The following is a 13893-nucleotide window of genomic DNA, read 5'->3' as shown; positions in this document are numbered from 1 at the left end:
CGTCCCACATGGAGTTCACAGTCCAAGAGGGGGGGAGAGTAGGAATTGTAACCCCAGTGTCAGATGAGGCTCCGAGGCACGGAGAGGTTAAGCGACTTGCCCACGATTACACGGTGGGACAGTCGTAGAGCCGGGACTAGCACACTGGAACTAGAATTGGAGACCCCTGCTCTTTCCATTCGGTTATGTGGAGGGGCCCTTTGAGAGAGGGTGCCCTCATGAGCTCCCATAGACTGAAAGCTCCTTGTGAAAAAGAAACATATATACCGGTTCCGTTGCATTGTTCTCTCCCAAGGGTCTAGTTCTGAGCTCCACAAGAGGTTGGCTCGGAACAAATACCGTTGATGGAGTTGATATTTTTACACTTCTTAATGATAATTATAATCAGAATTATGGTATTTGTCAAGTGCTTACTCTATGCCAAGCACCGTACTGAGCACTAGTTCCGGCAATCAACACGGTGCTCGGAACCCAATCGGTTACTTGAAAAATACCACGATAAAATAAGCTCCCCAAATGGGAGGCAAACTTATCATTAACAAGCTTGCCTCGTTTCATAACAACGCATTAGGAATTTGCATTCTTCATCCTTGCCGCAGGCAGATACGCATCCAATCTCTAAATTGATTTTCAGCTATCATTCGCATCACTAATGCACCTTGTCCAGATGCCGCTTCCATTTGGTCCAACAATGATATAGAGCTAGAGAGACCACGTTAAAAATCTGACCCGCGCAAATAATGCAGAAGAACCACATACAGATTTGGAACAGATCGTAGGTGGAAATATGGAAGCACGAGTCATCCAGAGGATTAGGCAGACAGTAAAATGGAGCCTGATGAGGAAGCTTCAATTGGGACATTTCCTCTGGAAGTATCTCCCACCCAACTCTGGTCCATTGTTCTCGGTCAGGGCAACCGAGGCTCAGTACCGACGGAACGGCAGACCAGACGAGGATGACCCAAGATAGGCCTCAGAGAAATATCTCCACACAGAGGGGAAAAAACCTCAAAGGTTTTGTTTTGTTTTATTTTGGGGGCGGGAGTGTAATGGTATTTGTTAAGTGCTTACCGTGTACCAGGCACTGTACTAAGCCCTGGGGTAGGTACAAGCTAATTAGGTTGGACAAAGTCCATGCACCACATGGGGCTCACGGTAGTCATCTTCATTTAGCGGATGAGGGAAGTGAGGCACAGAGAAATTTAGTGACTATTAAATCACAGGTCACACCACATACAAGTCTGAGCCCATGAAGGAAAAGGACTATGTTAGACCTACTTTAAGTTGTATTTATCCTATTCTGCTCTTAGAACGGTACTTGATACAAAGTAAGCACTTACCAAATACCGTTATTATTATTATTATTATTATTGTTATTGTTTGGCAGAACTGGGGTTAGAACCCAGGTCCTTCGAATTCCAGGCCTGTGCTCAATCCTTTAGGCCACGCTGCTTCTCTCCTGACTTTGTTCCAGATGGATTATCTAATAATCAGTCCCTTGATTAGAATATCTTCAATTTCACTCAAACAATTTTTGGAGGATGGAGAGGAGGGAGGCAAGGGGGCAAGGAATGGTACATAACATTTCTAAAGCAACCCAAATTGTCTTGTGCTTCCCTTTCTTTTGCAGGTAGCTTATCTAAGGTTTTCTCCTCATCAGCCTCTGACTTTCTATCCATCATGCCTCTGCATTCTCTGGTTCTTTTTTCTATCTACCTGAAAATCTGAAAAATGTCAGGTTATAAAAGCAAAATATATAGCGTGTTATCACTGGGTTTCACATCTGCGGGGTGTTCAGAATCTGGGGTTCTCTTGTACCACAGCGATGGGTGGTCCATCTGACTGCATTTACTGGATCTGGAAAACTGGACCGGGACTGGGACATCTACTTTTTCATCCTCTGATTTTATTTTTTCAGTAACAGTCCTCTTCCTGATTTTGGAATCGGCATAAACCGAAATGTTTCTGGCTGTGTTTCATGGGTAGAAAAACATTAAGGAATAAAAGGTGTTATTTACACGTTATCTCACCGTGCTCAAAATTCAATACATAGAGTCAGATTTAGTATGTTTAAAATTTTGTACAAATAAGCTATGCAAAGAAACAATCTAAATAATTTTATAGGCCCTTAGGAGCTCGGGTCATCAAAAATTGACGCCAGGCTCGGCGGGGGAGTGCGGGGAATGGTGGGGTAAACGGGGAAGGGGGGGAAGGCCTCCTGGGTTCCCTCTGCTTCGGCTTCTCGGTCGGCGTGGCTGAATCTGCGCTTCTCCTCTCGAAGGGTTTCCTCCATCCCTTCTAAGCGCTTCAGGATCTTCTCCCAAGTGATCAGGAGTTTGAATAGGAGTTCCTGAATGCTAGGGACGTCATCGTTCTCTGACGGGACCCTTTCCGGCTAAAAAAGGAGAAAGAGACAACGGAGTAAAGCCTTTTTATTTTCTTTCCAGAGGCCCACCCTAGTTTAATTCCCCATCTCATCAATGTCTCTCTGCCGTTTCACCAGAAGTAGCAGCTTGGACTAGTGGACAGAGCACGGGCCCGGGACTCTGAGGAGCTGGGTTCTAATCCCTGCCCTGCCGATCGCAATGTGTGTGACCTAGGGCCAGTCGTGTAACTTCTCTGTGCCTCAGTTCCCTCATCTGTATCATCAGGATGAAATCCTCCTCCCTTTGCCGGAGACTCGGAGCCCAGTGAGGGACAAGGACTGTGTCCGACCCAATAGACCTGTATCTATTCCAGCACTTGGAATGGTGATTGACATCATCTAATACTAAACAGGTCCCATCAGGGCTTTAATAATGATGTCATTTATTCCACACTCCCTGCATGCCCAAGTCAACTAAGCGCCGGGGTGGATAGAAAATCATTCGATCGGATACCATCCCCGTCCCACATGGAGTTCCCAGTCTAAGAGGGAGGGAGAGTAGGAATTGTATCCCCAGTGTCAGATGAGTCTCCGAGGCATGGAGAGGTTAACCGACTTGCCCACGCTCACACGGTGGGATGGTTGTAGAGCCGGGACTAGCACGCGGGAACTAGAATCGGAGACCCCCTGCTCTTTCCGTTCGGTTATGTGGAGGGGCCCTTTGAGAGAGGATGCCCTCAGGAGCTCCCTGAGACATTCCAGAAAGATAGAGGAAGTCCAACCCCCGACTCTCGGCTTATTTGATGGTTTGGGTTATGTGCTTCCTATGTGCCAGGCACTGAACTAAGGGCTGGGGTGGTTACAAGATACTCAGGCTGGACACACATAGAAGTCACCGTCTTCGGCCCCATTTTACAGAGGAGGTGACTGAAGCCCAGAGAAGTGAAGTGACGTGCCCGAGGTCACGCAGCCGACGAGGGGAGGAGGTGGGATTAAGAACCCCAGCCCTTCTGACCCCAAGGCCCGGGTTCTTTCCATTATACCATGCCACTTTAGCTCAAAGGTAACCTGGTTACATCATTCTATCATTGGTGAAATCCTGAAATGAACTTTCCCTCTTGGCCTGTCCCACGACTTTTAACGGGTCAATCAATCAGTGATATTAATGGAGCACTTACTGCATGCAGAGCACCGTGCTAAGTACTTCCAATCCTGATGTTGTCTCTTTCTTTCAACATCTAATCAGTCGGAGAGCTTATTTCATTCTCTCCCCTAGACAGAAAGCTCCTTGTGGGGAAGAAACATGTCTACGATTCCATTGTATCATTCTCTCCCAAGGGTTTAGTTCTGTGCGCTTCAAGAGGGTAGCTCGGAACAAATACCATTGATGGATTTGATATTTTTTCACCTCAATGATAATTATAATCAGAATTATGGTATTTGTCAAGTGCTTACTCTGTGCAAAGCACTGTACTGAGCACTTGTTCCGGCACTGAGCATGGTGCTCGGAGCTCAATGGGTTACTTGAAAAATACCATGATAAAATAAGCTCCCCAAATGGAAGGCAAACATCATTAGCAAGCTTGCCTCCTTTCACAACAATGCATTAGGAATTTGCATTGTCCTTCGGTGCCCCGGGCAGATGCGCATCCAATCTCTAAATTGATTTTCAGCTATCATTCACCTCACTAACTCACCTTCTCCAGACGCTGCTTTTGTTTCGTCCAACGATGATATAGAGCCAGAGAGACCACACTGAAAATCAGGCCTGCACAAGTAATACAGAAGATCCACATACAGATGTGGAACAGATCGTTGGTGGAGATACGGAGGCACGAGTCACCCAGAGGATTAGGCAGACAGTATAACGGAGCGTGAAGAGGAAGCTTCAGTTGGGACATTTCCTCCGGAAGTATCTCCCACCCAACTCTGGTCCATCGTTCTCGGTCAGGGCAACCGAGGCTCCGTTCCGCCGAAGCGGCAGACCAGATGAGGGTGGCCCAAAATAGGCCTCGGAGAAACATCTCCCGACACAGGGGCGGGGGTAAAAACCCCCAGAGAATCGCCAGCTGACCAAGATCCGAGTCGGCCGGAGAACACGAACCGAAAGTGTTGTTCCCGACAGGCACTTTCAGACTGAATGAAATGTCCGTCGACAGCTACGATCACCGGTGTCAGCAAAGCTGTAACTTAGTGACCATAGTGATGTCAGAAGCTAGGTTGTTTCCTTTCCAAAATAGCTCCTTTTGCTACATGAAACTTTCCAACATTTTTAGAGGGTAACTGTAGAAATAAAAGCTGTCACCTAAACTCTAACAGTAATAATATTAGTGATCACCACCACTTTTGGGACTATGTTTTTAGTATTCAGACCTTTCTATTATTTATGTATTCTATGTGTTCATTCCCCTCAGGGTGGCACCTGGAGAGTTTCTAGTACTCTACCGTTCTCGGCTACGGGAGGGAGAGTCAGGCAGAGGGCTACTCATTCCATTCCTAGCTTGGTCAGTGGCTTAGCGAGTGGAAGGCAATCTCTGTTACAAGTAAAAAATCATTTATGCAGGGCAGCAGCGGTGTGGGAGAGAGTCGAGGGTGGAGACTCGAGTTTACTGCGTGGAAGGAGGTGGTGGTAAACCTCTTTTGGACTTTCACTGAGAAAACTCTATGGATCCACTATGGGAACCATTTCAGATAGAGAGCGGGACGTCTTGGGGGAGATGTGTCCATGGTGTCACCGTGGGTTGGAAACGACTCGACGGCATAAGACGAGATCAATGTTCATAGTGTACATTTTTGTGCTATATCGTCTGTATTGTGGCATAGCTACTAATTTTATTATAATCATAGCAATAATAAGAATACTGTTGTCGACACTGTTGTGCTTGTAAATGGGGCCAGGAACTAAGTTCAGTGATTCTGGCGATATAATATACTTAAGATCAAACACAGTTCCTGTTTCCCAAAGGGTCCATAGTTTAAAGGGGAGAGAATCCAGAAATCTAATCTATATTTTATGGGGGAGGAATCTGAGGCACAGAGAATGAAGTTGAATGACTTGCCCTAGATTGCGGCTCACTGTAGTCATCTTCATTTAGCGGATGAGGGAACTGAGGCACGGAGAAATTTAGTGACTACTAAATCGCAAATCAGGCCGCAGACAAGTATGAGCCCATGAGGGAAAGGGACTATGTTGGACCTACTTTAAGTTGTTTGTATCCTATTCTGCTCTTAGAACTGTACTTGACACACAGTAAGAACGAACCAAATACCATTATTAATTATTATTATTATTACTGTTTGGCATAACTGGGGTTAGAACCCAGGTGCTTCGAATTCCAGGCCTGTGCTCGATCCTCTGGGCCACGCTGCTTCTCTCCGGACTTTGTTCCAGATGGATTATCTAATGATCAGTCCCTTGATTGGAATATCTTGAATTTCACTCAAACAATTTTTAGAGGATGGAGAGGAGGAAGGCAAGGAATGGTACATAACATTTCTAAAGCAACCCAAATTGTTTCGTGCTTCCTTTTCTTTAGCAGGTAGCTTATCTGGGGTTTTCTCCTCAACAGCCTCTGACTTTCTATCCATCATGCCTCTGCCGTCTCGGGTTCTTTTTTCTGTCTACCTGAAAATCTGAAAAATGTCCGTTTATAACAGCAAAATAAATAGTGGGGTATTGCTGGGTTTCACATCTGTGGAGTATTCAGAATCTGGGGTTCTCTTGTACCACAGCGACGGGTGGTCTGTCGGACTGCATTTACTGGAAAACTGAATCGGGACTGTGTGACCTGCTTTTTAATCCTCTGATTTTATTTTTTCAGTAACAGTCCTCTTCCTGATTTTGGAATCAGCATAACCCAATATGTTTCTGGCTGTGTTTCATGGGTAGAAAAACATGAAGGAATAAAGGGTGTAATTTACATGTTATGTTACAGTGCTCAAAATTCAATACATAGAATCAGATTTAGTACGTTTAAAATTGTGTAGGAATAAGCTACGCAAAAACCAGTCTTAACAATAATTTTATAGCCCCTCAGGGGCTTGGGTCATCAAAAATGGATGCCAGGCTAGGCGGGGGAGTGCGGGGAGTGGTGGGGTAAACGGGAAAGGCGGGGAAGGCCTCCTGCTTTCCCTCCGCTTCAGCTCCTCCGTCGGCGTGGCTGCGCCTGCCCTTCTGTACGCGGAGGTTTTCCGCCATCTCTTCCACGCGCTCTAATATCTTTTCCGAGGTGGTCAGGAGTTTTACGAGCAGTTGGTGAACGCTCAGAACGTCGTCGATCTCCGACGGGACCCTTTCCGGCTAAAAGAGGAGAAAGACACGAAAGAGTGAAGCCTTTTTGTTTCCTTTCTAGAGGCCCAACCCTAGTTTAATTCCCCGCCTCATCAGTGTCGCTATGCCGCTACGTCACCAGAAGAAGAAGAAGCTTGGACTAGTGGAAAGAGCACGGGCCCGGGACTCAGAGGAGCTGGGTTCTTTCTCCGTCCTGCCGATCGCACGACGTGCGTGACCTAGGGCCAGATTTGGGGGGAACCAGGATAGGGAGGCAGAGGGGGACCAGCATGGGTAGGCAGAGGGGGATCAGGGCCCAGAGGCAGATGGGGTACGTGGGCCGGGGGACAGGGGGATCAGGTCCTGGATGCAGAGGGGGAAAAGTGTTGCCGTCTGCCTCCACGCGTCCGGCGCGGTGGGGAGACGGACACTCGCAATGGAAGAACACAGGCCAGGCGAGTCTCAAGGTGGACAAGGAGACTGTTTATTCAGCACACTGTGGACGATTTTATACAGTGAGGAGCCTCAAGGGAGTCAGGGGACAGGCAGATGACTGCAAGCTTATCAGCAAGGCTGAGCTTATCAGCAAGGCTGAACTCATGCCTAGATCTGCACGTTCCCAAGGCAATTCTCAGAACAGCATCAAGTTATTCATCTAGCAGTCTGACTTCCTTCATTGCTCCTTGTAGGTCTTCCTGTGAGCACAGAAGGCCAGGTGGCCTGGCTTACTACCTAGGCCCAGATGTTAGGTCTGCCCCAGAAAAGGGCCAGGATGCGGCAGGGTACCTGGACCGGGAGGCAGAGGGGGAACATGTCGAGGATCGGAGGGGAAGCAGGTCCGAGAGGCAGGAGAGGTCCAGGGCAGGCACGGGGGGACCAGGAATGGGAGGTAGAAGGGGACCAGGGTGGGGAGGCAGAGGGGGACCAGGGTTGGGAGGTAGTGGGGTACCTGGGCTGGGAGACAGCTGGACCAGGGCCCGGAGGGAGAGGGAACCAAGGGCCAGGACTGAGAGAGACCTAGGGCCAGTCGTTTAACTTCTCTGTGCCTCAGATCCCTCATCTGAACAATGGGGATGAAATCCTTCTCCCTGCGATGGAGACCCGAAGCCCAGTGAGGGACAAGGACTGTGTCCGACCCAATAGACCCAATAGACAGTGCTCTGCACACAGTAAGCACTCAATAAATACGATTGATTAATAGACCTTTAGCTACTCCGGGGCTTAGAACAGCGCGTGCCGTAGCTACTCCGGGGCTTAGAACGGCGCTTGCCGTAAACAAAGTACTTAAAGATTCTCATCAGGGCTTTAATAATAATGTCATTTATTCCACACTCACTGCATGCCCTAGTCCACTAAGGGCTAAGTAAGCTCCGGGGTGGATGGAAGATAATTCAATCGGAGTCCATCCATCCCTGTCCCACATGGAGTTCCCAGTCCAAGAGGGAGGGAGAGTAGGAATCGTATCCCCAGTGTCAGATGTGGCTCCGAGGCACGGAGAGGTTAAGAGACTTGCTCACGGTCACACGGTGGGACGGTCATAGAGCCGGGACTAGCAAGCGGGAACTAGAATCGGAGACCCCTGCCCTTTCCGTTCGGTTACCCGGAGGGGCCCTTTGAGAGAGGATGCCCTCATGAGCTCCCTGAGACATTCCCAAAAGATAAAGCAAGTCCAAACCCTGACTCTAGGCTTTTTTGATGGGCTTGGTTATGTGCTTACTATGTGCCAGGCACTGAACTAAGGGCTGGGATGGTTACAAGATACTCAGGCTGCACACATGTAGAAGTCACCGTCTTCATCTCCATTTTACGGAGGAGGTGACTGAAGCCCAGAGAAGTGAAGTGACTTGCCCGAGGTCACGCAGTGGATGAGGGGCGGAGGTGGGATTAGACCCCAATCCCTTCTGACCCCCAGGCCCGGGTTCTTTCCATTATATCACACTGCTTTAGCTTAAAGGTAACCTGGTTACATCATTCTGTCATTGGTGAAATCCTGAAATGAACTTTCTCTCTTGGCCTGTCCCATGACTTTTAACGGGTCAATCCATCACGCAATCCATCAGTGATATTAATGGAGCACTTACTGTGTGCAGAGCACCGTGCGGAGTACTTCCAATCCTGATGTTGTCTCTTTTTTTCGACATCTAATCAGTCGGAGAGCTTATTTCATCCTCCCCCCCGGCCCCAGACTGAAAGCTCCTTGTGGGAAAGAAGCATGTCTCCCGGTTCCGTTGTATCGTTCTCTCCCAAGGGTCTAGTTCTGTGCTCCGCAAGAGGATAGCTCGGAACAAATGCCATCGATGGATTTGATATTTTTTCACCTCAACGATAACTATAATCAGAATTATGGTATTTGCCAAGTGCTTACTCGGTGTCAAGCAACGTACTGAGCGCTAATTCCGGCAATCAACACGGTGCTCGGAACCCTTAAAATACCATGATAAAATAAGCTCCCCAAATGAGAGGCAAACTTAGCATTAACAAGCTTGCCTTGTTTTATAACAACGCATTAGGAATTTGCATTCTCCATCGGTCCCGCGGGCAGATACACATCCAATCTCTAAGTTGATTTTCAGCTATCATTCGCATCACTAATTCACCTTCTCCAGACGCTGCTTTCCTTCGGTCCAACGATGATATAGAGCCAGAGAGACGACGTTAAATAGCAGACCCGTACAAACAATACATAAGAACCACATACATATTCGGAACAGGTCGTAGGTGGAAATACGGAGGCACGAGTCATCCAGAGCATTAGGCAGACAGTATAACGGAGCGTGAAGAGGACGCTTCAGTTGGGGCATTTCCTCTGGAAGTATCTCCCACCCAACTCTGGTCCATCGTTCTCGGTCAGGGCAACCGAGGCTCCGTTGCGCCGAAGCGGAGGACCAGGTGAGGATGGCCCAAAATAGGGCTCGGAGAAACATCTCCCGACACAGGGGCGGGGGTAAAAACCCCCAGAGAATCGCCAGCTGACCGAGATCCGAGTCGGCCGGAGAACACGATCCGAAAGCGTTGTTCCCGACGGGCACTTTCAGACCGAATGAAATGTCCGTCGACCGCTACGATCACGCGTGCCAGCAAAGCTGTAACTCAGTGACCATTGTCACGTCATAAGTGGGTTGTTTCCTTTCCAGAACAGCTCTGTTTGCCACATGAAGTTTCCCTACATTTTTAGAGGGTAACTGTAGAAATAAAAGATGTCACCCAAACACTCACAACGGTAATAATATTAGTGATCACCACCACTTTTGGGACTGTGTATTTAGTATTCAGACCGAAGGGTGATGCTTAGTCCAGTGCTCTGCGCACAGTAAGCGCTCAATAAGCCCGATGGAATGGATGAATGAATAATGCAAGAGATGTTATTATCATCATCATCATCAATCGTATTTATGGAGCGCTTACTATGTGCAGAGCACCGTACTAAGCGCTTGGGAAGTACAAATTGGCAACATATAGAGACAGTCCCTACCCAACACTGGGCTCACAGTCTAAAAGGGGGAGACAGAGAACAAAACCAAACATACTAACAAAATAAAATAAATAGAATAGATATGTACAAGTAAAATAAATAAATAATAGAGTAATAAATATGTACAAACATATATAGGCCCTGCTGAGAGCTCACCTCCTCCAGGAGGCCTTCCCAGACTGAGCCCCTTCTTTCCTCTCCCCCTCGTCCCCCTCTCCATCCCCCCGTCTTACCTCCTTCCCTTCCCCACAGCACCTGTATATATGTATATATGGTTGTACATATTTATTACTCTATTTATTTATTTATTTATTTATTTTACTTGTACATTTCTATCCTACTTATTTTATTTTGTTGGTATGTTTGGTTCTGTTCTCTGTCTCCCCCTTTTAGACTGTGAGCCCACTGTTGGGTAGGGACTGTCTCTATGTGATGCCAATTTGTACTTCCCAAGCGCTTAGTACAGTGCTCTGCACATAGTAAGCGCTCAATAAATACGATTGATTGATTGATTGATTGATTGATATATACATATATACAGTGCTGTGGGGAAGGGAAGGAGGTAAGATGGGGGGGATGGAGAGGGGGACGAGGGGGAGAGGAAGGGGCCCAGTCCGGGAAGGCCTCCTGGAGGAGGTGGGCTCTCAGCAGGGCCTTGAAATTATATATTATATTATATTATATCATATTATATTATATATGAAATGAAATTATTATATGAAATGAACAGAGATCGCAGGGGACTAGGAAGGATTTACTGAAAGTAACCGTCTGGCCCACCGTGACTCTAGTCTTCTAGACTGTGAGGCCACTGTTGGGTAGGGACCGTCTCTATATGTTGCCAACTTGTACTTCCCAAGCGCTTAGTACAGTGCTCTGCACACAGTAAGCGCTCAATAAATACGATTGATTGATTGACTGATTGACTCTCCCCAGCTTCTAACCCTTTTCGAAGGCCCGTCTCCTCCAGGAGGCCTTCCCTGACTAAGCCCTCTTTCTCTTCTCCAAAACTCCCTTCTGTGTTGCCCTGACTTGTTCCCTTTATTCATTCAATCGTATCGATTGAGCGCTTACTACGTGCAAATCACTGTATTAAGCGTTTGGTTCATCCCCCCCCTCCCATTCTCAGCCCTTTATGCCCATGGGAAGCAGCACGGCTTGGGAGTCAGGAGGTCATGGATTCTAATCCCAGCTCGGCCGCTTGTCTGCTGTGTGACACTTCTCTGGGCCTCAGTTTCCTCATCTGGAAAATGGGGATTGAGACTGTGAGCCCCAGGTGGGACAACCTGATCACCTTGTATCTATTCCAGTGCTTAGAACTGCATTCATTCATTCATTCATATTCGGTCCCTACCCGACAACGGGATCACAGTCTAGGAGAACAGTGCTTTGCACATAGCGAGCACTTAATAAATGCCATCGTTATTATTATTATTATTGTTTTTATTAAAACTGCTTTGCACATAGTAAGTGCTTAATAAATGTCATTATTATTATTATTATTATTATTATAAAAGTGCTTTGCACATAGTAAGCGCTTAACAAATGCCTTTGTTATTATTATTATTATTATTATTAGAGCAGTGTTTTGTACATAGTAAGAGCTTAATAAATGCCATCATTATTATCATTTTTTAATTAGAGTGCTTTGCACATAGTAAGTGCTTAATAAATGCCATTATTATTATTATTATTATTATTATTGCAGTGCTTTGCACATAGTAAAAGCTTAATAAATGCCATTATTATTATTATTATTATTAATAATTAGAGGAGTGCTTTGCACATAGTAAGCGCTTAACAAATACCATCGTTATTATTATTATTATCATTATTATTAGAGTAGTGCTTTGCACATAGTAAGACCTTAATAAATGCCATCATTATTATTATTATTTTTAATTAGAGGAGTGCTTTGCACATAGTAAGCACTTAACAAATGCCACCGTTATTATTATTATTATTATTATTAGAGCAGTGCTTTGCACATAGTAAGAGCTTAATAAATGCCATCATTATTATTTTTTAAATTAGAACAGTGCTTTGCACATAGTAAGCACTCAACAAATGCCATTATTATTATTATTATTAGAGCAGTGCTTTGCACATAGTAAGAGCTTATTAAATGCCATCATTATTTTTTTTAATTAGAACAGTGCTTTGCACATAGTAAGAGCTCAACAAATGCCATTACTATTATTATTATTATTATTATTATTATTAGAGCAGTGCTTTGCACATCGTCAAATTTTAATAAATGTCATCATTATTATTATTATTTTATTAGAACAGTGCTTTGCACATAGTAAGCGCTCAACAAATGCCATTATTGTTATTATTATTATTATTAGAGCAGTGCTATGTACATAGTAAGAGCGTATTTGTTATTATAATTAATAATGATAGTAATAATAATTATTATTATTATGATTATTGCACATAGTAAGCGCTTAACAAATGCCATTATTATTATTACTATTATTAGAGCAGTGCTTTGCACATAGTAAGAGCTTATTTATTTATTATTATTATTATTATTAGTGCAGTGCTTTGCACATAGTAAGAGTGTATTTGTTATTATAATTAATAATGATGATAATAATAATAATAATAATAATTATTATTATTATTATTATTGGACCGTAAGCGAGAAGGCTGAGCCAAGACCCCATTTCTAATAATGATAATAATAATTATTATTATTATTGCACATAGTAAGCGCTCAACAAATGCCATTATTATTATTACTATTATTAGAGCAGTGCTTTGCACATAGTAAGAGCTTATTATTATTATTAGTGCAGGACTTTGCACATAGTAAGAGCGTATTTGTTATTATAATTAATAATGATAATAATAATAATTATTATTATTATTATTGGACCGTAAGCGAGGAGGCTGAGCGAAGACCCCATTTCTAATAATAATTATTATTATTATTATAATTACTGCACACAGTAAGCGCTCAACAAATGCCATTATTACTATTACTATTATTAGAGCAGTGCTTTGCACATAGTAAGAGCTTATTTATTATTATTATTATTAGTGCAGTGCTTTGCACATAGTAAGAGCGTATTTGTTATTATAATTAATAATGACAATGATAATAATAATAATAATATAATATAATATAATAATATAATATAATATAATGTAATATAATAATATAATATAATATAATATATAACGATATAATATACAACATAATATAATTTAATATTTAATATATAATATATTATACATAATATAATAATATAAATAATATAATACAATAATATAACATAATAACGATAATAATTAATCATTAATCAATTAATAATTAATAATTTATTATTATTATTATTATTATTATTATCATTATCATTATTAGACCGTAAGCGAGGAGGCTGAGCCAAGACCCCACTTCCCAGGAGCCCCCGCGGCGGCCTCCCGTGGGTTCGGACGGGCGCGAGTCCGGAAGCCGCCCCCTCCCCCCTAAGAAAACTACATTTCCCAGGAGCCCCCGTCCCCCTAAGAAAACTACATTTCCCAGGAGCCCCCGCGGCGGCGGCGGCCGCCCGTGGGTCGGGACGGGCGAGCGGCCGGAAGCCGCCCCCTCAAACTACACTTCCCAGGGGTCCCCGCGGCGGCGGCGGCCGGCAGAAAACTACACTTCCCAGAGGCCCCCGCGGCGGGGCCCGGGTTCGGCGAGGAGAGGGGGAAGGTTCGGTTTCCCAGACGCCTCCGCGGCGGGCAGGGGGGCCGCCGGCTTGGCCTAAGTGTTGGCCTAAGGCTTGGCCTGTG

The 13893-nt window shown here is 44.8% G+C and overlaps 1 protein-coding gene across 1 annotated transcript; it reads right to left on the bottom strand.

The window, feature by feature from the left end:
* Positions 1–6398: 6398 nt before the first annotated feature.
* LOC119932087 (testis-expressed protein 50-like) lies at positions 6399–9592 on the bottom strand. The gene is made up of 2 exons (XM_038750899.1): positions 9233–9592; positions 6399–6665 (listed from the first exon to the last, which is right to left on the bottom strand). Exons 1-2 carry the CDS (start codon positions 9557–9559, stop codon positions 6399–6401), a joined length of 594 nt encoding a protein of 197 aa, XP_038606827.1. The 5' UTR covers positions 9560–9592.
* Positions 9593–13893: the final 4301 nt, after the last annotated feature.

The sequence above is a fragment of the Tachyglossus aculeatus genome, chromosome 9 (genome assembly GCF_015852505.1).
Source record: "Tachyglossus aculeatus isolate mTacAcu1 chromosome 9, mTacAcu1.pri, whole genome shotgun sequence".
NCBI lineage: Eukaryota > Metazoa > Chordata > Mammalia > Monotremata > Tachyglossidae > Tachyglossus > Tachyglossus aculeatus.
This window is presented reverse-complemented; position numbering and strand designations above follow the sequence as displayed.